The sequence below is a fragment of the Plectropomus leopardus genome, chromosome 21 (assembly GCF_008729295.1).
Source record: "Plectropomus leopardus isolate mb chromosome 21, YSFRI_Pleo_2.0, whole genome shotgun sequence".
Taxonomy (NCBI): Eukaryota; Metazoa; Chordata; class Actinopteri; order Perciformes; family Serranidae; genus Plectropomus; species Plectropomus leopardus.
Window position 1 is genome coordinate 11,442,375 of NC_056483.1, and position 25,033 is coordinate 11,467,407.

A 25,033-nucleotide genomic window follows, 5' to 3' on the forward strand; every position below is an offset into this window, starting at 1 on the left:
TGAAGTATGACACTTGAGACAAAGAGGCTAGGTCAAATATGGAGCGAGCAGACTACTTCAATAATTTAACATTGTGCTCTGTCACTGCCAGACCAAGTCTATTTCAGGCTGCGGTCTGAGCATTTCTCACAATTTAAAGGAAACTGGTGTGGGGATGAGCGCATGAAGCGAGCGAAAGAAAACAAGTGAAGGGGAGAATAAAATGAGAGACACTCAGCACGTCGAGGTGTTTTTAAGTTCTGAGCGTTATGAGGGTAAGAAGTCTTCAAAGCTACATTTAAAGTCAAAGCGCATGAAAAATACATGCATAGGTGTTTGGGTGTGCAGCGCTCATGAAAAATTGAAATCAGAAGAACTGCCGCTCATCATTATTGTACAATGTAGCAAGAATACAACAGCTGGCATAAATATATGTACAGAGGTTGCACTATACTTATTTCTTTCTGTGTACAGGTTTATGTGTTTTGGGCTCACCTCAACCTGACTGATGCTTTAATGAGCGGCCTTAGTGGGAATTGAATCTTTCACCCTTAATCTAGCCTATTAGGACACAACACAGCCCTTTGCAGCCGCAGCATCACACAGAGGAGAGCAGAGGGAGGACAGAGAGCCACTCTTTGCCGGAAGTAATGAAAGAGATTTTTTTTTTCACCAGTCTGCATTTGGCAGCTACATTCGCTCTGTGTTTATGGTTGTTACAATGCCAAGCAGCTTAGTCAGAGTAAACAAGGGTAGAGGATGGCAGATTGTAGCAGCAGTGCTGTCAAATATTCCAGTTTACTTATTTGCGTGAGTAAACAGGAGGGCAATGCTTACTCTGTGCACCTGTCATCATGTATGTGTTTCATTCGAACACGCATGAAATTATTCTAAAATGCTTCCCTTTATATCCTAGTTAACGTGCCTGATCAGCCTGCAAGCAGTGGACAGCCAGTACATTTGTTTGGCAGCTCCTCATAACCCACTGGTTTTTCATGTTCAAATCCAGTCGTGTTCGAGTATAAGGACGTTAGACATGCATCAGTACAAGGAATCCCTCCCCTGTAAAAAGAAAACCACTCTTTCGTTTTATAAATAATGTCTGAATCAGTCTATGAATTAACCATCATGTACAGTAGATACCGAGGGACGCTGCAGGAGGACGTGGGCAGGATGTCAGTACAGTATGTGGGTCATTTCCTGCTCCTGTTTTTGAGTTATTTTGAATGTTAATCAAAGAGACTGAGAGACACTGTCCCCTGGCCTGCGTCCACAGAGCTCTGTGCTTCTGGAAGAGACATGTCGACTTTCATGCCAGTGTTTCCGTTCCACTCCATCCTACAGTAATTCACAAAGTCCCGTTTGGACAAATGTGCATCAAAGATTTGGTGTTTAAGTTACGTTGCGGTTGTTTTTTCTGTTATTATATATTTTTCTGTATTCTTGTCACTTCTAAACGTATCTCAAAAAACAGTTTTTGTGTATGATTAGGGCTGCAACTAATTATCGTTTTTATTGTGAATAAATCTGACGGTTAATTTGGTCTAAAAACGGTCATAAAATGCTAAGATCGTGCCTTTAATTGCCTTGTTTTGTCACCAACTCTAAAATATATTATTTACTGTCAAAGAGGAGTGAGGAAACGAAAGGAATATTCACATTTAAGGGGCTAGAGTGAGAACTTTTGCCTTTTTTCATCTGATAAATGACTCAGACTAATCAATGTATGGTTCTTATGATATCCAATAAAAATGCACATCCCATGAACGTTGTTACTTCCTTAACGTAAATTTATGTAACCAAAATAAAGTTACTGTGGTTAGGTTTAGGAAACAATCCATGGTGAGGACTAGGGTTGCAAACTGTCAGCACTTACTTTAATCGATTATTGGCAATTTTAATGCTCAATTAGTCGATTAATTGTTATTTAAAAACTCCATAAAAACTCTTTTAAAACAATACAAAATGCATTTTGATTGAATTTAAAATTACTGATTAAATGATCATAGATTAATTGTTATCAACCCTAGTGAGACATACTTTAAAATCACCCGAACAGTCGTCTTCTTTGTTATGAGACCTATCCACCACCCCAACCCCATCAGCAGATTGATCACATGATCACAACCTTACAAATGATGTGGATTGTGCAGAAATCACTGGCTCATGATTACATGGGATATGTACAAATTTTGCTGCCTTATTTGTATCGGAAAACATACAAACAGTGTGTGAGAACAGCAGGAACTGATTAAATGATTATCGAATTAGTTGATGATTAATTCAAAGGTCATCGATTAATCATTGCAGATTTATTTGTGTTTCTGTCCAGTGCCACGGTCCATCGAGTACCCGTCCTGGGACTGGAGGGAGAGCCGGGACTTTGACGAGCTCAACCACATCCTGCAGGAGAGCAAGAAGCTGGGCAAGGCCCTGGAGAGTCTGTCACGCAGTGAGTGGTCGCAGCTCAGCTGATTGCACACTCACACCACACTGAGCAGTCTTTAATACATCTTTACGTACACAACTAAAGTGTAGACCTTTCTGTAAATGTCATTGTAAATCCTGACAGGAAACCGGATTGAGCAGCTAATCTTACAAGCTCGCCACTAAGCTCAGACACAGTCTAAGCTGGGATTTTGAACTGTATTAGATGCTTCTCAGTGCTTTAAAGCATTTTCCTCTCTCTGCAGGCATCGCCATCTCCGATGAGCTCGACCAGGTAGATAACGAGACTGGAGTCTTTATACACTCTTACATACAGTACACTGGCATTACAGTGATGTGGAAATCTGTCACTGATCACTCAGCATCGCTCATGCTACGTCAAATCAAAGCCATGTTTCATAACTTTCACTCGGCTGACAGAGCAGCACAGCTCTTTTCCTGACGATGAACTGCTATCTCATGGGAGTGATGCGCGAGAGCGATACTTCAGTAAGCATGTTCTCTGTCTCCCTCTCTCTCCCTCGCTGCTTCAGTGTGCATCTTACACGCAAAGCTTTGTCTGAGCTCCGTCTTTGTCCTCGCCTGGCCCCAATTCTCTCCAAAACACAATAGTGCAGCAGCTGCCCAGGCTGGAGATGCGCAGAGCGATTTGGAAATGATGGGACTGGATGAGAGACGTGGCATATGTTTTGACAGGGACTTCACTTTTTGCTCAGTGCAGCAGTTACATGTCCAACGTCCTTGGCTTTCAGCCCAGAGATTTTCCATCTTTCTCTGCGGGACGGGACGGTGAATGAATACTAAACACCTGCTCTGATCATGCAGAGACAATGGCATTTGATGCTATCCTGGATTTAGTCAAAGCAGACAAGCAGCCATATCTTTGAGCGGGGTTGTAAACGTGTGCCGGCTGGCTTTGGGAGCAGATTGGGAGGGAAACATCTCAGAGAATACTATGGTGCTTTTAAATTTTATTTCTGCTTTTGTGAAGAACACAGTCCTAGTTATATTTTGATTACATTAGAGCTAAAAGTTCATAGTGTGAGATAAAGTTTTATAGCAGTTCTTCACTTTCTAAGTTTTTCTGTCTGCCCTCTTTAGTATTGGATATAGTGTTTTGCCGCTTATTATGTCTGTGCTGCTCTTTTAGAACTTGGGAGGCTATAACTCAGTGCTGCGCCCTCGGGTGGTGGGGGAGTGGATTGGTCGGGAAGACGAGGACGCAGACCCGCTGGCTTCTGAGATGCTGCAACCCCCCGTCCCTCGGGCAAAAACTGAAGTGTGTTGGAGTGGAGACAGCAGCCCTGCTGGGAGGTTGGTGATTGGCATTATAAGTATGTGAAGCCACGGATATAAGTGTGAATCATTTAAATGCAAAAAAAAAAAAAAGTTCAAAAGTTGGAAAAAGTTCACAAAGCTATTGTTGGCTCTTTAAAAATGAGGAGGTAGACTTCTAACTGTGGCTCCTGCTGCCTGAGGAATGCCCATCTGAATGGGTTTGATAATCCCATTTCAAAGGCGCGATTAAACATGCTTGCCATGATATTGCTTCAACCCAATTTTGAATTAAAGCTAACCTCATTTCTGTGCGCTCAAGGCCAAAGGAATTTTGTGCTTGTTATTTTAAAAATGGCCCGTTTTTTGACAATGTATTTGCGTCATGCGTTAAGCTGTTAAATTGTTTGTCGCCCTCTCAGGAAGCTTTTTTCACCTTTTTTTTTTTTTTTTTTTTTATTCATGTGTTTGCAAAACTATCAAACTTCTAAATAGCCTGGTACCTCTGTGGCTTCCCTGCCAGATGTTACTGTTGTTGTGCGTGTGCGTGCATGCATGTCTGTGTCACATGCACTGCAGCTGCTGATGTGACTCATTAGAGGAGGATTTGATAAAAAACCATAAATCATGCGCAGGCCTGAGCTGACATACGCACTGTGTTAATCTCATTAGGTTACTGTATGGGTGGATTATAGGGAGAAATCACTTAGTTTGAAGCCTGAGCTGGGAGATAGGGATGTGTGTGTGGGCTCACTGATGAGCTCCGTCTGTACATGAGATGGTTTCGTGTTTACCTATGAAGAGTGTGAGAAACTTGTGCAGCTGTCTGTTTATGGGTGCTGCAACATCCCAAAATAATCACAGCCCCTTATTAACTGCAGGAGTATTTGGCTCATCTGATGGATCGTTTATATCAACTCTTAATTGCATTTACTGGGAACTTGCTCCCGCTTCAGATCCTGTTTGGGGATTGAGATCACTTTCATATCCTCTGAGCTGTTTTAAAGCCAAGCCACCAAGTCAAAAATAGGGAGATCAGAACATAAATACATTTGTTTTTTGTCTCGGGCGGGGAAAAAAGTGAGGCAAAGATACTGGGTAAAGTAAATGGGACAGGTACATTCTAACAACAGAGTTATGGGAGCTTTGTTATTTTACTTTAGCCAGAAATTTGGCTCACAGTGTTTTTTGTATTTTTTATGGGCTTTTTGCCTTTATTGATAGGACAAATTGAGCGTGAAAGGGGGAGAGAGATGGGATGACATGCAGCAAAGGGCCGAGGCTTGAATCGAACCCACAGCTGCTGCCGAGGACATAGCCTCTATACATGGGGCGCCAGCTCCACCAACTGAGCTACTGGATGTCCCCATTTGGCCCACATTATTAATAAACTTCTTAAATCTGAGTAGAAAGATTCTCTTACACACTGACTTGACCTTTATAGTGGCAGTTTGCAAAAGTAAGAGGGTACTGTTGTCTCTGTCTCAAATCTTAATTCATAAATGTAAGATCCAGTTGTAAGTAGAGTTTATATTTGTATGAGATGACAAAAAAATGACCACTGAGGAAGTGGAAAACTGGCAGAGCAGACCAGCACTGCCCTCCCTTAAAAGCCCATCTGAACCTTAATAAGCCATCCCCTCTGATGCTCATACACTCTCAGGCTAGAGCCCCCACACTTGTATAGCTGACCTTATTTGTCAAACTATTCCACCTTCCACCTCTTACTTTGGTAAGTTTACTTGTTTTCATTTTCAAACTCCTTGCTTCTGTCCCTCATTCCAGCCCACCTGTCACCAAGGACTGTAAGGAGAGCTGACAGGTGGTGGTGGCGTCTCTCTGTATGATTGGCTGCAAAGTCTGGATGGATAAGTGCAGGGGGCACATGGGAAATCAGATGCAACTGTGGCAGAAGTATATTCAAGGAAATGGCTTATTTTGACAGTCTGTCCTGTGCAATGGGACTCCCTTATCCCATGTCTGTCAGTGCCATAAACTGTACTTCTCTTTTCTCCTACCTTCCTGTTTTATTAGTCTATTACATACTCTCAGTAACATATTCTGATTCATTGTGTACATAATAGTAACAGGGAAAGATCATAATAGCTGGCTGCTTGTGCTTTGATTTTCTGGTCATATTTATCATCTTTAATAACAGGGGTTTGCCACCTGAAGTTGCTCCCTATACGGGGTGAAAAAATTGCTGACACAACACGCATAGTGAGGAGATATGAGCCCATAATATGCACTGTAAAAATGTAAAAAAAAATGTTGCTGAAAAGACAGAAAGATAAACTCATAATTTTTAAGCTGCAACAACTTCATAAAATTAAGTAAATACAACTTAATTTAAAGTTTAAAGTTTATAAAGTTAAGTTAAGTTAAGACTAATAGTTGTATTTATTTACAGTTTTCAAGGCAATTGTTTTCCTTTTTTTAAGTGAAGCTATATATCAGAGTTTCAGGAGCAGGACCACACCTCTACCGCACCTCTACCGCACCTCAACCGCACCTCAACCGCGCCTCTTCCGGCTTAAATGTCCTCCTGACCCGATCTCCCCCTTTCGTTCTCGTTATTCTGCACGAGCGCGTACCGACACACCACGTAGCGTTTCGCTCTCGGTCGACTGCGGTTCGCTCACTCACCCCTATTATGGATTCTGTCTCTCTGTCCCCGTCGGATGACGACCTGTTCGGTCGAAGCCGTGATGATGGCCCTCACCGTCTCCATCTGGCCGTGCAGGCGTCCTCAGGGTCCGACGCCGACAACTTCTCTGTCGCGTCGGCCGATGGTTCCTCTGCGTCTTCTGGTCCGCCACCCTCAGCGGAAAGACGAGGACGCGGTCGCCTCCGTGCAGCCCTGCGCCGCCGCGATTCTCCTACTCCATCGCCGCGGAGGATGGTGGCGGCCTCCCGCCGTTCGCTCTCGTTGGAGCTTCTGGCACCGAGATGCCGCGCCCCCAGCCGTACGACCTCGCCCACTGCGCCGTTTCCCTCTTCTTGAGGCATCTGGCACCAGGCTGCCAGTGCCCTCTACTGCTTAACATCGACGCCTGCAGCGGTTCGCTTTTGCTGGGGAGTCTGGCATTGGGATGCCATTGCCCCCGGCCGTGCACACTCGGCAACCAAACCACTTAGCTCTCGCTGGGGCATCTGGCACCGGGGTGCCGCTGCCCCCAGTTGTACGTCCAGTGACTTCGACAGTTCGCTCTCGTTGGGGCATCTGGCACCGAGATGTCGGGAGCCCCCAGATGTACGACATCGGCTACTGCACCGGTTCACTCTCCTTGGGGCTTTTGGCACCGGGCTGCCAGTGCCCTCTACTGCTTACCCTCGAAGACTGCATCCGCATTGTTCCCCAGGGGAGGGCTTCCTTTCTCATATGTTGCCTGTCGCTTCTTCCGTCCCGTCGCTCATGGCCTCCATCTCTCTCGTTGCGCCCAGCCGCACCGAGCTCTGGTTCTGGCTCCGTCTGCTTGGCGATTGGAACGAATCTCCTTCTTTATGACGATCACCTGTCTCATCCTCAGGACGTCAACCTTTTCGATGACGCGGCTCTGTCTGCCGGTTTTGGGGTTTTTTTACGATGAAAGATGGTTCGTAGGCAAATGGCCCCAAGAGTTGAAAGGAGACTGCCAGGTCACTTTATCTGCTCTCTTTGAGATCTACCCCATCATCGTCGCCACCATGTTATGCGGCCGTGAATGGAGTCGCCTATCTGTCCTCATCTACTCAGACAATCTCGCAGTAGTTTGACATCATAAATAAAGAAGTTCAGAAGCTTGGCTCCTCATGTAGACGCACACCCGACTCCGGTTCCTCCATATTCGACCTTGCCTTTCAACATCTAAACCCAGCTTTCATGCCCCTGATCTGGAATCTCAGAACACCATCATCAATAGCCTGTCCCCATGCAACTCTCTCTACATATCGGTCGGCTTGGAATTGTTTCCACAACTTTCACAACATGCATAACATCACTTTTCCTTCATTTGATCTCATCACCTTAACCTGCTTCATCACCCACGCCCATTCTGTCTTAGGAAATTAAAACCCAGACAATCAAAGTCTACCTCAGCGGCATTTCGTTCATCTCTAAACTCCTAACCGGTAGTCATGGCCAGCTCATGGTCATCCCCAGATCACCTCACTGCTCAGAGGCCTCTCACGCTAAGAACCAGCCCAAAATCCTCATAGACTCCCATTAACCACGGATCTGCTGTCACGCTGTATCCACACCATCCGCTCCAGATATAGCATACCTCACGTCAACCAAACTCTAGAGGCAATGTCCTTCTCGCCTTCTTCCGTTTCCTCAGATGCTCAGAATTCACTGTTTCGACCCTTCGATACGATCCACGTTGGCACGCCTGCCTCTTGGACCTTTTTTCTCTAACGACACCATAGTTATTTTTTTTTTTAAAAAAGAACCAAAACCAACTAATCTAGCCAACCCACTCCCGTCTTCTACTTTAACATTCAGTCAGTTCTAAACCCCTTCCTTATTCTGTCCAATTACTTACATTTCCGGACATCACAAAGCAAATCCCAAGATGACCCTCTGTTTGCATCTGAATACGGCCAGGTGGTTACCCGCTTCTGGTTCCACCAACACTTCCGTCAGGTCCCGTCATTGTCAGGCATCTCTCCCATGCATTACTCCGGACATTCTTTCAGAATCGGAGCTGCCACCTCGGCTTCCCGCAGCGGTATACCGGAACACTTTATTCAGATCATGGGCAGATGGTCCTCCCAAGCTTTTCACCGTTACGTCCGTTCCGACCTAAGAGATCTCAAATCGGCTTTTTCTCTCTCATATAATGCACGCTTTTGGGGATCTGTCGAGCCAGAGCCACGGCGGATTCCCACCGAAGCTTCCCCACACCGCACTCAACCATCCATTCTAATAATCCAACATCAATGTTTATACCAAATCTACATTCACGTCAATAAATTGTTAAAATCAATTCCGATTGAGGTGTGGTCCTTGCTAGTAAAAGACCTATTTTTAGGTATAGGAGGATAGGACAGCTAAAGTGTGAGAGGGGAGAGAGAATGGATAACATGCAGCATGTTGTAGTCAAACCTGCGGCCACTGTCGCAAGGACACAGCCTCTGTACATGGGATGCCCACTCTACCAGATGTGCTAATAGATTCCCCATTCTTTAGATTACAAAAAAAGAAAAAGTAAAATCACCTTGTCAGATTTTATAGTGTAGTGCAACATGTAAAGTCAACATGTACAAAAACTTACTCCACACCATAAACACCTTCATCCTCTCTTCTTTTCTTCCTTATATTACTTTTCTGCTTTTAATTTAACAGTTGTTTTCCTCAGCTTACTTTCTCTGTGACAATGTGTTCCTCCCATTTTAAAATGTTTGTTCTCAAATACAAAAAAAACTTTCTCCAGAAGAGTATGGTTGGATTAAAAAAAAGAGAAGAGTTGTGCAGAACTGCACCGATCACCTTGCCTTGCCCATGTTAGCAGATCCAATTATGGCAGAGATGCCACACAGAGAGGAGGAAGAAATATCTGTCATCTTCTGACCCTTCCTCATTATCTGTAAATAGAAGTCATTAAACTGAGATTAGCATCAGATTAATACTCTTCCGCCCATCTAATCCACGCCCTCAGCCTGTGGGATGTGAAAATTAATTTCCTCAATATAGAGGTAATTCAGAAGTCCGTGTTCATAATTGTATCAGTAGCTTTAGCTCTATAGGAAGGAGACATTATTTGATCATTTTCCTGTTGTCCTCCAGTGTTCCAGGTAACACAGTTTCCCCTGAGAAATGAATAAAGCTTTAAGGAAAACAAATGTGAGGGGAAGCATTTGATTTCTTTCTTTTTTATTGTTTTTAATTTAGGAACGGCCTGGGAGACAGCCGGAGAACTGTAAAGCTATTTAGTGCCATGGATGCAGCAGTGATGCAAATGGACTCTGCAGAAAAATAATGTTTCCATAGCTGCATCCTGCTGCTTATGTTAATAAATGCCTACAGTGCAGTATCGTTTGTAAATGCTGGCACAGGATGGAAAAGAAACATTTTATGATTTTTATTACAAACTTGCATTTCTGCTTTTCCCTTTGCTTTACTTCAGTGATTAAAGATTAAATCAATAACTAATTTCTCCCCGCAGGTGTTATCTATCCATCTTTGCTTAAGACTTTGGATTTGATTATTGGCTTTTCCCCTGACGAAAAACTACATGGGACATTTCAACACCTCATCTCCCTCTACGTGCTTATCAAATATCCTCAGCTCAGACTCTCTTTTCATCTCTACATCCTCTAAATACTACTGCTTTGTGCTCAGTGCTAGAGTAATTTCTCTGTTACTCACCTCAGAACAATTATACCCTCTTACCTTCTTATCATTATTGTAAGGCTGCATTCTTCCAGCCTTTACTTAAGGATTGTAAGTAAGGAAAGCACGGGGACAACAACTTCTTTTCTCTGTCACTTTTTAATGTCCGCTTCATCAGCAGGACCTCAACTTAACTCAACTGAACACGAGAAGCATCTCTTAAATCACTGTGAGATCTATACAATCCTTGCCTTTAAAGGGAAGGTACACCACATTATGTTGTTTCTTATTTTTAAGTTAGAGCAGGAGCAACTTAAAACAATATAATGTATGAATTTATCATTAATGAAATTAACTTATTCATCTTAATAAATCAGAGAACAGAATAAAGTTATTTGCCAAATAAAGTAAAGCTTCACAAAAATAAGTGTCATCTTTTACTATTATTATTAAGAAATGCATGTGTTTCAGAAGTACTGTAGGTGAAGTATTCCTTTAAGTAAAATTTTGAATGCAGGACTATTTTAAGAGAATTTTTACACAGTAGTATTGCTACTTACTACCCAAGTAAAAGATCTGAATATCTCTTCTGCCACTGGCTGTTATTGAGTCAGTAAACAATGAACCAGTTTTGTTCCACAGTTTAAAAGACTTTGAGCGTTTGAGTTTCTGAGCCCTGACTTCTCCTCTGCTCTCCTCCTCAGCCTGAAGATGGAAACAAAGAGCAAAGGGTTAAGGGAGCAGCAGCAGCATCACAAGAAGCTCCTGGCAGCCATGTTGTCCCAGGACTCCTTTGATTCGGTCCATAGCCCCGCCCCCTCTGTCGCAGAGGAAGAGATGGAGGACGAGGATGACGCCATGGAGCTTCTGGGTAAAGTCACGTGTTTTGTATAAAGCACTTTGTTATGTACACAGACACATATTGTAAACATGTAAAGTTTGTTGTACAGTGCACTGAAATTAATCAACATGACAGGCTTTCCTGTGTAGTTACATTCCACTGAGTTATGCTAATCACATGCCATTGATCATAATGCAAGACTGCTTCTGAGCCACACTGTCGGCAGGTGTACGACTCCTCACTGAGCGTATCAGCAGATGTGTGAGAAACTTACCATTCAACAAGAACAGCTTGCTGTGTTTACCTGGTGTGTGTGTGTGTGTGTGTGTGTGTGTGTGTGTGTGTGTGTGTGTGTGTAAAAGAAAATCATAGTTGAACATTTCTCGTTTAATGAGTCACTTTGCAGAGCTCATTAAGGTTTTCACCGTCTTTCATAAACTTTGATCATGTTTTGTTTTTTCCTGAGAAATGAATCTGTCTCCATATTCAGAAGTCCAAATGTATTTCAATGACTTTGTGAGTGAAACTGTGCACCTAACTTTTACTTCAACATGATTTTAAAAAGCTTTGAGGTAACATCAGACAAACCTCTGAAAGGAAAGGATCAAGCAGATGGGAGAACATACTGAACTTAAGCTTGAGTGTGTAGGAAGGACAGTTAACGGAAGCGTAACTACAGTGTTTGTATGTGTATTGGACCTTTTTCTTCAGCAAAACACTGAATAGTTTGATTTTTACATGTTCCACTGAATAACTGGTCAAATATGTCAGATATTTGACAGTAGAAATAGAGGAGAAGGAAAATCAAAAGCCCTGTTGCATCCGTCATAGGAAAGAGACATAGAAATTCCCTACTGAAGCAAAAACCATAAAGGTCCATTGTGTAGGATTAAGAGGCATTTTTCACATAAATGGTTTAAATGGCTTCCTTAAAAAAAGGAAAACAAGAATCATTGTGTTTTTGTTACCTTGAATGAGCCTTTTATATCTACATATAAAGCAAGTCCTCGTCATTCCAGCATGTTTCTCTACAGCAACCCAGAACAGACAAACTGAACACTGGCGCTAGATAGGGCCATTTGCGTTTTACGTCAGCCACCACAGTTCTCCTTTTGGCTCAGCAAACTGGAAAAATTTCAGTTCAACTCACCACCGTAGCCGTGGCCATAAGCATTATATTTTTGGGTTGTCTGTTCGTCTGTCCATCCGTCTATTCTATTCTTGTGAAAACAATATCTCAGGAACAACTTGAGGTAATTTCTTCAAACTTAGCATAAATATCCACTTAGACTCAAAGATAAACTGATTACATTTTGGTGGTCAAAGGTAAAGGTCACTGTAATCTTGCATTTGTCTCATTCTTGTGAACATGATATTGCAAGAAGGCACAAACATCCTCTTGGATTAAAAGATTAACTAGTTTATGGTGGTCAAAGGTAAAGGTCACTGTGACCTCATTTTTTTTGGCCATGACTCATAATTTCATGTGCTATTTATGACAAAATTGCATGCAAAAAAATAAAATAAGGAAGTGATTTTTTTTAGCCCAAAAGGTCAAAGGTCAGCTTCACTGTGACATCATAATGTTCTCTGGCCATTACTCTGCGTCATAAATCAGGAACAGAAGGTGGGATCGTCAATTGGTCACACTTGACTTGAAATCTGTGCTGATTGTATAAATCTTCTGTGCTGTTGGGGGAAAGTTGTACAGTATGTAAAGCGTCCATGTTTGAGAATATGTAGCTTCTTGCAGCACCTCTGTAGCCTTTTTGAGGCATGTTTACATTAACTGTCATGGCTACATAAGACTCTGGACAGACAGGGATGTAAAATTAAAATGCAACATGACTGCTTTGACGAGGCATACAGACAATGTGGTAATTCTAGTTCTCAGCTGGAACAACTCAAGCTGTTGCTCTTACTTTGCTATTAGTATTGCAATCACTTTCCGAGAGAGAATTAGATTCTTCATTTAAGGAAACCAAACTACTGAAAATGATAGAATGGAAATATAAATATATAGAAAAGATTAAAAGGGAGGAAGGTTTTGCATATATGTGGACCTGTAGAGGCATATTTACTGTATGTAGTGGCAGGAGAGCTGAATGAGCAAAGCAGCAGTCAGTTTATGTGCTGTACTGAAGAGCACTTTAGCAGTAGCTGTTAAAGGAAACTATGCTTCCTGTTTACACAGTCTGGCCAGAAACTCTCAGCCAGTGAGTCTAGGTACTGAGTCTGACAACTAAAGAATCACAAAGTAGCTCCTTTTATTTACTTTTTGTGCATTTGAGTGTGTGTGTGTTCACATCCCTTCATGTCATGGCGTCACATGCTGACTTAAAATGGATGAGTAGGTGACCAAGGGCTTGGAAACAGCATCTGATGTGAGGTCTTGTTTTGACTTTATTGAGTGGAGATCGTCGCCGTGTGTGTGCAGACACAGGATGTAATACCTCACCCCAAATTTAATTTATTGCCTCACATATTGCTCCTCTGTCACTTGTTCTTCCTCTCTGTCTCTGTTGTGTGTGGTAATCTTTACCTCCAGGGGCAATTCTCTGGAGTAAAGTAGCTTATCCCTGCACTATAACTCTACTGTATAGGGAGGTCATACACACACATGCACACTCTCATACTAAGGTATACAGCTCATATTTCATCACTTATAAGATTTATTGCACTAAGAAAAAGAATCCATCACAATCTGGGAAAAGTCATATTTTTACTAATATGCTTAAATGTATGCTTTCTTCTATGTTAGCGAACAAACGCCTGACATACAGTACTTCTTTGAGGAATAACAGTCTTCTATATGTTCTGTGTCTTCAACATGGGCCCCAATTATAGTGCTTCAGTGTCTCCCCAGTCTCATCAGAGCTGCTGTATTGTGGTGACACACAGGCTACATATGTCATATCTCTGAGCTCTGCTGTCACAGCACTGAGGCGCTGCTTGTTAGCAGGATCTTTTCATTCGGGTCATCCAAAGGGTCACGTTTCTTTACTGATGTGCGGCAGAGGGGCCCACAGGTTACAGATGGGAACTGCAACAGTTGATTGCTCTTATTCTCAAAGCTACTTTTTTAAAAATTAACTTTGATTAGGGGATGGAATATCAAAATGCTATGTAATGACCATATAAAATAATGGATGTGGCTATCATGATTTCACTTTTGGGCTTCTATTTTGAAGCCTCAAGTTTGGAATTTTGGTGGAGCCATGTTAGTTCTTTGGAGCCAGAAGAACCAGAAAATTTAATCACTTGCAATATTACTATCCATATCCAAATATCTATCCCTATTGTGTAGTAATTGGAAGAAGTCTTAACAAAACAACAAGTAAACAGAGTTTTCTTCTCCTTTATATTAGCCGAACACAGTGGTGACCCAGGACAGCAGTATATAATGGTGATAAATACAGCCATAAAGCAGGATGTTGATGGTGTGTGATGGCCCTTCTTGATCATAGCTCGAAGCACATTCCCCCCCAGTGGCATTTACACTCTGGTCCAGGGCAGTAACTCAAAGGAAATAATGCAGCGAGGTCACTTCTGATTCTCTGTCAAGGCCTGGTTCTCTCCGCAGGGAGTGCTGCCACCATGTTGACTGTCACTCTGAGTGGCCTGCCTCTGTACTGTAGAGTTGATTAAAGTGATGCTAACATGCAGCATGTGGCGGCCTGGTGGGCTTGGAGAAATGAATGACCCTCAGGAGGATCTCTGGGCCTCATTTAGAAAGAGGGTCTTGGCACAAAGTCTGTGGCCATGACCAAATGCATGCCAAAGATGACTGATCATCCTTGGCAGGAATGGCGAACCTGTGATAGTATATTGATCCCTGAAGGAGATATTTATCTTTTTCCCTGCTGCCGTCCACATGAAGGTTAAAACATATGGTCAGCTGCTCAGCAGCGCTCCTGGAGCTGGTAGAGATTCAATGACTTCCTCAAGGACTCTACACCAGGCACGGCGCTCGCTGTTGATTACAAACGTGTAAATCTGTCGATGAAAATGTTCTTCCCTAAAACTGTGGTGTTAAAACAACAGCTACATGTTCTGTGGACATGTAACAAACCTTACTCTGTTTTTAGCGTCTTTATTTCTTAATTTTGATTTACCAAAGCAAAAAATCGTCAATTGAACAACAAACATTAACATTCTTAACATGCTATAAAATACATTGTTATATGTGAAGTTATTCCTCCGTTTGTAGCATTTAGCAGTACTCACTACAGTACCAGAGACAGTTGGAGACATAGTATGTAGTTAAGTATTTGCTTAGGATGACCTCTAGTGGATAAAATATGGTATTACAGCTGCTGTGTGTAAATCTGATTGGAAACATAGAGCCAAGTAAAAAAAATTTACAGTTCATGTATTCATAGGGGCTGATCTGAATACTATTTTTGGGCTTTGGGGCTTTGGTAGTAATCATTAGGGAATATTCAGAGCTCCAAATAAAAATATGATTTATATTTACTTATAATATCATATCTCAGGCATATCTCAAAAACAACTAATATCTGAATCCCAAAATTAATACTCCAACCAATATCTGAACAGTCGAATATTTTGGTCCAGCCCCACTTTTTAGAGCAGTGATGCTCATCTTGCTTTGCCAGGTGGCCACTTTCGGAAAATGACAAAAAGCAAAGGGCCAGTTTCTGGGATTTGAGGACATTTTGTGCTCAGTTCAGACCCAGGCAGCTGTGGCTCAGAGGTAGACTGGGTTGTTCTTCAATTAAATTGTTGGTGTTAGATCCCCGGCTCCTCCAGCCAACATTTTCATTTATCATTTACCTCTGTCTGGCATTCTGGTATGATTCTCCCCTTGCACTTTTTTGATAAACAAGGTCTATTTTGATGCCTTTTAGTGCACTTTGGTACATTTTTTACAAAAAAAATCCCAGTGTGAATTTATTTTTCATTGTAAGAAAATGATCGGTAAGCTTTGGATGCAGGTCTCCAGCACTGTGAAGCATTAAGCAAAGTTGCACAAATAAATATCAAACACACTTTTAACTTTTCCCCTTTAACCAAAGACACTCTGATTCACTTTCATGTAGCTACATATCTTCACTTCTTAAACGTCCCTTTCCTTGTACACACACGCAGTGTTTTGTTTGGTATATTGCAGCCTTGTAACTTAAGATTCTGATCAAAAACACTCGTCCCAAAGGAGCATACAAAGCACATCAGTAGTTTCATGGTTGTTGTCGTATCAGACGAGCAGGGCTTCAATCAGCACACCTGCTAAGTGGCTGTGAGTCTCCTCGTTGTGCTGATTGTCGGTGCACAGAGAAATCCACACTACCCACATTAAAGCGATCACATTAACGTCATATGAGTGGGTCAGGTGGTGTGTGAATGTCATATTTGCAGTTCTAAACCTCCGTAGGACGAGGAGAGGAGAGTTCAGCGCCACGGTGCACACTACACATATTGCATAATATCCACTGGGAGGCAGGAAAGGAGCACTGGTGTGTCATCTGTAAGAGAATAAGATGCGTAATAAAAGCAGGCTTAGAAGATACAAAGAAAGTTAGCAACTAATCCCCATTTCCATATTCAGCAGAAGGGTTTTCCAGACTGGGTGTCTTAATGCCAGCACCTGGATAAGGAGCTTACAGAATAATAAGATCGTCTTGGAAAGGTTTTCAGTGTTCCTAGCCAAGGTTGTCCAGATTGAATACAATTATAAAAACCAAAGACATGGCTTAAGGTTGATTTGTTTTGTTCAGATTGTTCCAAAAAGAGAAAATAAAATCAGCTTAGGGGCTCAGTATTGATTCTTTAGCTGCTCTTAGTGATGGCACTGTGTTCTCCCTGTTGTTTTCATTAGTTCTGCACTTAATATTTGCCACAGTCAAAACCCATCCTGAAAATGATCATGACTCACATGTTCATGCGAAGCCATGGAAAATGTCAAGATTTGAGCTTTCGCTGGGCGGTGAGACCACAGTTTTATACCGATCTGAAATAAGAAACAAGCTGAGTTCAGTGTATGGAGAGAAACACCCTGTTTTTGGCCTTGCTGTGTTGTTTTATGGTAAGTTAATGAGACGAGCTAGCCAGTTCCCTGCTGGATGGTCTCGTCATCCTTGGTGGAAGCATTCCATTTCAGAGACATAACTTTTTGTGAATATGTGTATAGAATGAACGTTATTTACATGACAGTAGGCACTGAAAACATATTTATGATCTTTTTTCAAAGTTTTTTTAAAGTAAACATATTTGTCCTCTTTGGCAACATAAACTCGCTCTCTTTCTGTGTGATGGAGAGTCAAATTATGATGTACAAGGTAGATTTATTGTCATTTTTCTTAAACATAGTTTAAGAGGAAATAAAATTGAAGTTGATCCTAAATCCTGCTACATTTTTTTGGCATCAAAGGAGGAGTTGAAGTTAGTTATCAATGTTAACTTAAAAAAATGTTCCCTATTTTTAATCTATTTACCCACTTGAAGCCCAATAGCAGCCCCGTCGTCAGGATAAAATGTTGGCATTGTGCATTTCGGCAAACCATGGATATGTTACATTTTAATGTCTCATATGTATCAAATCAAGGTTTCTAAAGTGATCTACAGTGATGCCAGCTGTATTTCCAGCAGTGTTTGAGCCAGGTGTTTTTTAACGACAACATTTGAGCTGCCTAAGTTGGGTTTTTTTTTTTAGCGACATGAAATGGTTACAAAGCCGCGCACCACTGTTTGAGACCAACAAACAACATACGCAGTTGCTTATTAGTGTTTCCAGGGGCATATGAGCCTCCAAACCTGGGTGTTGTTTAGCAACATATCCCAACCTCTTCCAGCTGTGTTTCCAGCTGAGTTTTCAGTGGTGTTTGAGGCACCAGCACTGTTTTTTTAGCAACACATTCTGATGTTTCTCAGCAACGTTTCAGTGGGTATTTTAAAGTAAAACATGATCTTTTCTGAACCATAATCATAAGTGTTTTTTGTGCTTAAACATACCTAAACATTAATCACAGCATTGTTGAGACATGAAAAAACTTAAGGTTTCAATGTATCCGCTACATAATAACATGCAAATGCAGTTTATCTGTGGTTTGCAGAAACATACAATGTCAACAATTATTCTGGTTATTAGACTGCCCACAGACATGTTGCTCAGGCAAGAAATTGTTTCAAGAGTTTTGTTTGTTATACACTTTCAGACATTACTTTCAGCATAGAGCTCCTGTTGAGAGGTTGTAAACTTTTATTTCACATGCACATACACTTTCATTGCAGTAGAGAGTAACAAAGATTCTCTGTGTAAAACATTCACACAACAGCAATCAGACAGACCCTTTTAGTATGTCAACCCACTCTGGCATGATTCCTGAAACAGGAGAGGAGGACGTGAGAGTAGCGTTACTCGCTCTGGCTGATTCACAGTGACAGCAAGCATTTGATGGGGACAGGATGAGGGCATGATGAAGCTATGTCTGATCTTTGATACACGCAGAATAAAGCAGCGTCTGCTGGATGAGTTACAATGCCTGTGTGTGGCTCTTTTGTTTGTGGACGTTATATCTTCCTTGATCAAGCAGAGTATGTGGAGCGATACAATAGCACCGTTTTTTTTTAAATACATAGTTGAGTAGGTGAGGGGAAGTGAGCCAATCTTTACCACCCTGAAGTTTAAAAATGTTCCATGTGAAGAGGTCATCCACTGCATGTAGACCCCCTTGCCTCTGAGGTTGATTTAAGTCTTAGCCTTTCAACTCATAGAGGCCTGAACATTTACTTAGTCCTACTAAATGACTTTCTGTGGTCAAAGAGCAATGCTGTTATTATAAGCTCCATGGCAGAGAGGAATGACAAATATTTGTTCTAACAACTACTACAAATAGCCTCAAAATCCTTGCCATATATTTGGCAATCTCTGTGGGAAAGATCTAACAAAAAATATGTGTTAAAAAACCAGTGGTTGACAAAATATGACAATTTTCTTTTAAATCAAAGTGGCAATAATTAATTGTAAAATTGTTCTATTACATGTAAAGTCCTGCATTGAAATACACTTCAAGTATCACCAGTAAAATAACTTAAACTATATATCAGTATTTGATTTGTGATAATGTGTAAGCTATATTTTTTAATCTGTGCCAAATGCTAGGCTTGGGGGGTTTGTTATATTTCATACCTTTATGAATTTCATAGCATAACTTTTGAATTTCACTCATCATAACACACCCAAACTGTACTGGTTACTCTTGTTGGTAATGTAGTTAGTAAGTCCACTGTTCCAGCAATCATGATCTCCGGTTTGGTCGAAATAAATCCCTCATTCACCAAGTTAGATGCAAAAAATACATGCTGTTATTCCCCACAGTCTTTCTTTACCATTGTTGGCCACCAGCTGTTTACAGTCCTCGAACTTATCCCTCCAGCACCAGGTGTCACTGTGTCTTTCAGCTTAGCTTCATGTTCCACCAGTAGAGACTGGAGCTGTACTTTGCTTTTTTTTTTTTGCTAATTAGCAAATGTTAGCATGCAAACATGCTAAATTTAGATGGTAAACATGGTTAACATTATACCTATTTGACACCAACATGTTAGAATTTTCACTGTGAGCATCTTAAAATGATGATGTTAGAATTTAACAGTATTAGTGATGGGTAGTGTAAACATAAATGGTACTCAAGAAATTATAGTTCCTTTTTAACTGTATATCCTCAAGTAAAAGTACACATAAAAATAACTAGAGAAAGAGTAAAGAGATATTTCTTCAATAAAGATAACTCAAGTAGTTAGTAACTTGATTAGATGCAATTTATTAGCCTACGTCAATGTATTGCATTTACATAGCTCCTCAACAGGTTATACCAGATGTGTAGTGCATGTTAAGTTTCATTAGTGCTGAATACAGAACCAGACAAATATATGTGCTGTTAATCTCTGTTGTGTGTTTGACATGCATTTTGTGTCCATAAGATAACCCTCTGCTCCTTCAGTGCTGCTATGATTGGCTCATAGGCCATCTTATCTCTTGTTGTCAGACGATCACTGTTGTGTGTGTGAGCTCAGCTGAATATAAAAATGATTTATAGCTAGGCTTAATGAAAATAGCAAGAAGTGTGTTGCTCAGTGTAAAGGAGTATGAGTGTGTGTATTTTATCACAAATATAGCCTACTTGAGTAAGAGTTAAAAGTATAATTTTACATATATATATTTTTAAATTGCTCAAGTGCACATAAGGAATTAAATAAATATATAACACATTTCTACCCACCATTGCCGAGTACAGCCTCACAGAGCTGCTAGCATGACTGTAGACTGTTGTTGTTGGTTTACATTGTTTCTAGGGCAACTGTTGTGTCTTTGGTTGTTTGGGTAAAGATGAAGGGGGCAATGGGGGCGATGGGAGTGTGTGTGTGTAGCTGGTGCTGGCGTCAGGAAGTGCGTGCCATGTCTGCTAACTCTGGCAGTCTGAATGTTGGCCTAAGGCAGAGGACAAAGAGACAGCTCTTAGCATGTTAGCACGGCAGTCCATTCAGACACACACAGGGATGTAAACATACTACAAGATACATTACAAGTTTGCAAACTTGTTTGCATTGTCTGCTTTATGCTCCACTATGTGACAGCTTTACGAGTTTCCATACTGATTAAGAGATTAAGATCTTTCATATAAAACATATAATGAGCTCATAAAATACTATGCGTTGTTTAAACTATCCAGTATACTGTAAAACTGTAAAATTAGCTCCCCGTCTGCCAGCTGCAAGTCAGTATCGTTATGGTGCACTGAGAGAAGGAGAGGAGGAGGTGGATGAGAACATGTATATCAGTGGTGTGTGCTGATTCAGCACTAAATCTTTCATTTGAAATAGAGGCTTGAAAGGGCTTGGCTTACCTCTGAAGGTTTCACCGGCCTGATGGTGAAAAGAATGTCGCCAGTAAAAGTCTTAACTGCGCCCAATTTGACGCCTGTAAAAGTCTCCATGGTGCCGATGGATACGCTAATCGAGAGGCAAATTGCTGTGGTATTACGGTGGTATTACTGGAAGCAATTACCAATAGGCAAGTAGACTGCTGTGATCATACCATAAATCCAGCAACAGTCATTAAGCGGAGCATGGCCTAATACCAGCCAGTATCTCTGGTGTGCGTAAGCACTGCAGATGAACTGAACAGATTATCTGAATGGAAGAGAGCTGAATGGACACAGTGACGTTGTATTGTGGCTTCTGTAACCAGACAGAAGCATAAGATGGCAGATAGACACACAAGGGCGATATCTGGGGATGGCGTTGTTATCTAGAATGACAGATAAAGGACTTATGTGAATGGATGCACTGTGTTATCATAGCTTAATCAGTGCTGTGTGCAACTTTTGAGAGTAAAAAGTGAACAAAAATAAAATGACATCATGTACTCTGGCTTTTCTACACTGCAAGATTAAGATTTAAGAGACAAGTGAGTTATAGACTTGTGTCATTGTGCTTTAATTGGTGTGTAATCAGTAGTTAGTTTGTTTGTCGAGCTGTACGTCTTGCCTGTGTGGTGCTGTATCTATGTGTTTATCGTAAACAAGCAGGCAAATGATGATCTCCAAAAGAAATATAGACATTTAAACTCAAAGGGAAGAACTGCTCGTAACATATGATCTCATAATTCATGTCAAACTTGTTTGCATGTTAGTTTTATTGAATTAAACTGCACTTGTGTCATCAACATTTCTCCACACTGATTCTTGCAAAGGCACATTCCAGTTTGATAAATCATTTAATTCTTTCATAAGTGATTAAAATCATGATTTTGAACTGTAGATGGCAGCCTCGATCCTGGCAGACTTCTGTCTTGGTATATTTTCGTATACATTTTATATATATACATATACATATACATATACAAACACACACACACACACACACATATATATATAAATCTCAAATCAACTACATATTTAGCAACAAATTGAAATTTATTTGGATATTTTCAATGCACAGTCATTTTTCCAACTACAGTGCATCAATACATCATAAGTGCTAATCTCTAATATTTGTGGTTAGAAATCGAGTTAAAAGGAGGTTTGCACTGAGGTCTGCGATAAGACTTTCCACAGACCTCAGACCTGTGATGTTCCCCTGCTCATGTGTGTCCCCATCTGATTCTGATCAGGGTTTTTACTGCTGCACTCAGAGTTGCGGAGCCTAACAGGCATATTTTTAGGCTGGGAGGGAGGAGGAGGGTGCTATTGAAAGCCGAGACGTAATTATGAAATGTAAGTTGGAATATTGTTTTTATTACAAAGCCAAACAAATGCGTCTCTGCCGCGACTCACATCAAAGATGTCTGTGTGACGACTAACCGCCGAGTGGAGGCTTTGGTGCTCGGGGCTTAATGAAAAACAAATGCTGGTTGTATGTGTGAGGGCAACACAAGTGTGAGGTCTGCAAGTGTCACTGTATGCGTCGGGGTTGAGTATGTGCTGGGTGCCTTTTTATCTATATTGAGTATGTTGCTCACACATGTGGGTCTGTGTGTGACTGAGTTTTTGACTGTATAAGGCGTCTATCACTTAAAGACTATTAATTACAGCCCAGTGTTATGTGGTGGGACTCTGTCACTGCTCATGAAAGAATGGAAAATTCAATTATTTCACTTTAGCTGAGACACAATAACTCAAAGCGCTTGATGAAATGCTCTGGATTTGGTGCTGAGGATGATGAAGTGTGTGCGTGTCTCCTTGCTCCACGTGTGGGGTAGTGTTTCAGATGATTCCCCATCATGCATCTGTCAGCATATCATCCAGGAAGGTGTATATTAAGTTATTTGTGAAGCTAATTATGACTTCAGCTCTGTTCTCAGCCCTGTGAAGAGCAGCAAAGAGCCAGTCAGTCCGTCGCTGTCTAAACAACATTAAATTACATGGAAACTTGGAGAGAGCTGCACACAAACACTTTATCTGTGTGCCCGGCTCCGCTCCTTTCTGGCTTTACTGTGAGTGAGTGATTGCGGCACGGAATTCCTCATCGCTCAGGCCTTTTGTTGGGATTGCATCGCTCGAATAGTTTCCATTTCCCCCCACCCTCCCTGCACCTACCCCCAGTGCAGACCCATTTTATTTATCTGCCATGTCTCATCGTTAGACAGGGGGAGCATGCATGGCTGCCCCGGTGCCCAGGGAGTGGAAATGTGACGGGCTGACAAACGGGCGAGTGTGGACAGACGTTTGTTGTGTCTAGACAGAGGCCTGTGAGGCTGTCATGGTCTCGGGGTAAGCTGGTCTCATGGGAGACACACTGTAAACTTATCATGGTGGTATTGTGTGGGAGGCATGCTGGGTTCTATTGTGAACCTAGAGAGTATGCACTCAGTCATATGTGTTTGACTAAGCAGACACGGAAGAGAAAATAATACTTAGACACACTAAATCTTCTGTGTGAGAATGGATTTGGAAAGTTGCACATGAAAAGAAAGCTACATGTCAAGGTTAAAAGTTAGTTTAGGCTGTACAGTGTAATGGATAGATGATTCAGCATCATTTCAGTGACCACACTTTAAGTCTGGTAGATCTGCTGCACATCAAAATGAAGTTAATGATGCACTCTACTCTGTAATATCTGTTTCTGTTTGTTCAAAGGTCCAGTGTGTAGGATTTTGGGGGATGAGAATTGTTGTGTTTTCTTTACCTTAGAATGAGCCGTTGATGTCTGCATAGAAAGCAGGTAATTTTTCGACTGTAGCCTAGAAGGGACTAACAAAACAATGGCTCTAGTTGGGGCCCTTCACTTTTTCATGTCGGCCCCTGTGAAACAGTATCTGAAAAAGCTGGTTTAGCCGGATTTTGTGATTTGTAGAGGTCTTGCTTCCAGCAAAAACTTTGTGACATGTGGATCTTAAATTATCAGAGAAAAAAGTTGAGCACACATTGGCAGGCACTGGGCTAGTGGCCCATATGGGACAAGCCAAACAGTATTGGAGAAACACCATAATGTGAAACTGCTTTATTTGGTGTTTTTACTGGTTTAAATCACCTGGTTAAGTTGTTTTGGAGAGGAACAGACCTCTGTGGATAATTCAGCTCCAGGTAAAAAACGTCCTGAACAATGAGCACTGAATGAATCTTAACTGGGAATGCACACTTGACACAGGGAAGAATCTTCAGCTTGTTGCAATCTGCAATCCTCATCAGTATATGCCACTAAATCTTACACGCTTCTCCTTTAAGACCACAAAAATGTATTTTTCTCAACAAATAAGAAACTATTTCTATGGTTATTTTCGAGCCACTAGTCATCAGTGTGATGCAGTGTGAGCCTCTACATCAGAATAGTCATGTGCATGTAAAAGCATAATTAACAATGCTAACACCCAAAGCCCAACATGTGAGGTACACATTTATCACTTTACCGCTCCATACACAGGCCCTCCTCCGAGTCTGGTGTCAACACAGAAATGTGTCACCTCTCCCTCCCCAGTAAAAAGATCAGAACTAGATTCGGCCTCGTGGAGAGCTGAAATGGCTGAGATTCAGATAGCTGTCGCCCACATTAAGTACTGTGCTTACTCTTAAATCGCTTGGACAAAAAAGAATATTTAAATGTATGAGGGTTGAGCAATTGTTGCAACCTTTTTTATTAATGTATCTGTATCATCTGTATCAACAAGCAAACGCATGCAAAAACCAGCTGGAATGATTGTTTGCATCTGTGACTTTTGATATTATCTAGACATTGTGTCCTCTTTTCTCTCAAGTGTGGAACAAATTGCTTTATAACAAAGTGTTGCGACTCTTTGCCTCGCGTTTCAACCTCTGCTACATTCAGACACAGTCTCATCTGTTTTCTGTACGAGACACACTCCAGACAAAAGCCTTTGTTTACCTCGGTGACCTTTGTGTGTCTCAGATTAGCTTTCACTTCCCCTCAGACACCGAGGTCTTTCTCTCCATTATTGTGTCATTTTATATTGACCAGAAGGCAACACATCTAAAAGACAAAGAGGGAGTTGAGGTGACAAGCAGCTGTGTACACTGAGGTCATGTTCTCTTTCAGGGTCAGAGCCGCTTGCTGTTATTCTTTTGCTATTTCTTGCAAGCTTCAGCCTCGCAAGTGAATGTTTCCAAGTGTCAAGTAATGATTTGTATCACAGGCTATGACCCAAAGAAAATCTGGCATGCCACATAAGTCAGTCGCCAAAAGAGGGGAAATGGTTAGAAGTG

At 41.4% G+C, this 25,033-nt stretch overlaps 1 protein-coding gene across 1 annotated transcript in view; it reads left to right on the forward strand.

Annotated features, from left to right (window-relative positions):
- The window catches only part of c21h8orf34 (chromosome 21 C8orf34 homolog), a 74,315-nt gene that overhangs the window by 16,448 nt on the left and 32,834 nt on the right, over positions 1–25,033 (forward strand). Inside the window, exons 4-7 of the mRNA XM_042510609.1 lie at positions 2,312–2,431; positions 2,673–2,701; positions 3,578–3,741; positions 10,720–10,886. Coding sequence (XP_042366543.1) covers positions 2,312–2,431; positions 2,673–2,701; positions 3,578–3,741; positions 10,720–10,886 — 480 coding nt within the window. The remainder of the gene's footprint in view (positions 1–2,311; positions 2,432–2,672; positions 2,702–3,577; positions 3,742–10,719; positions 10,887–25,033) is intronic.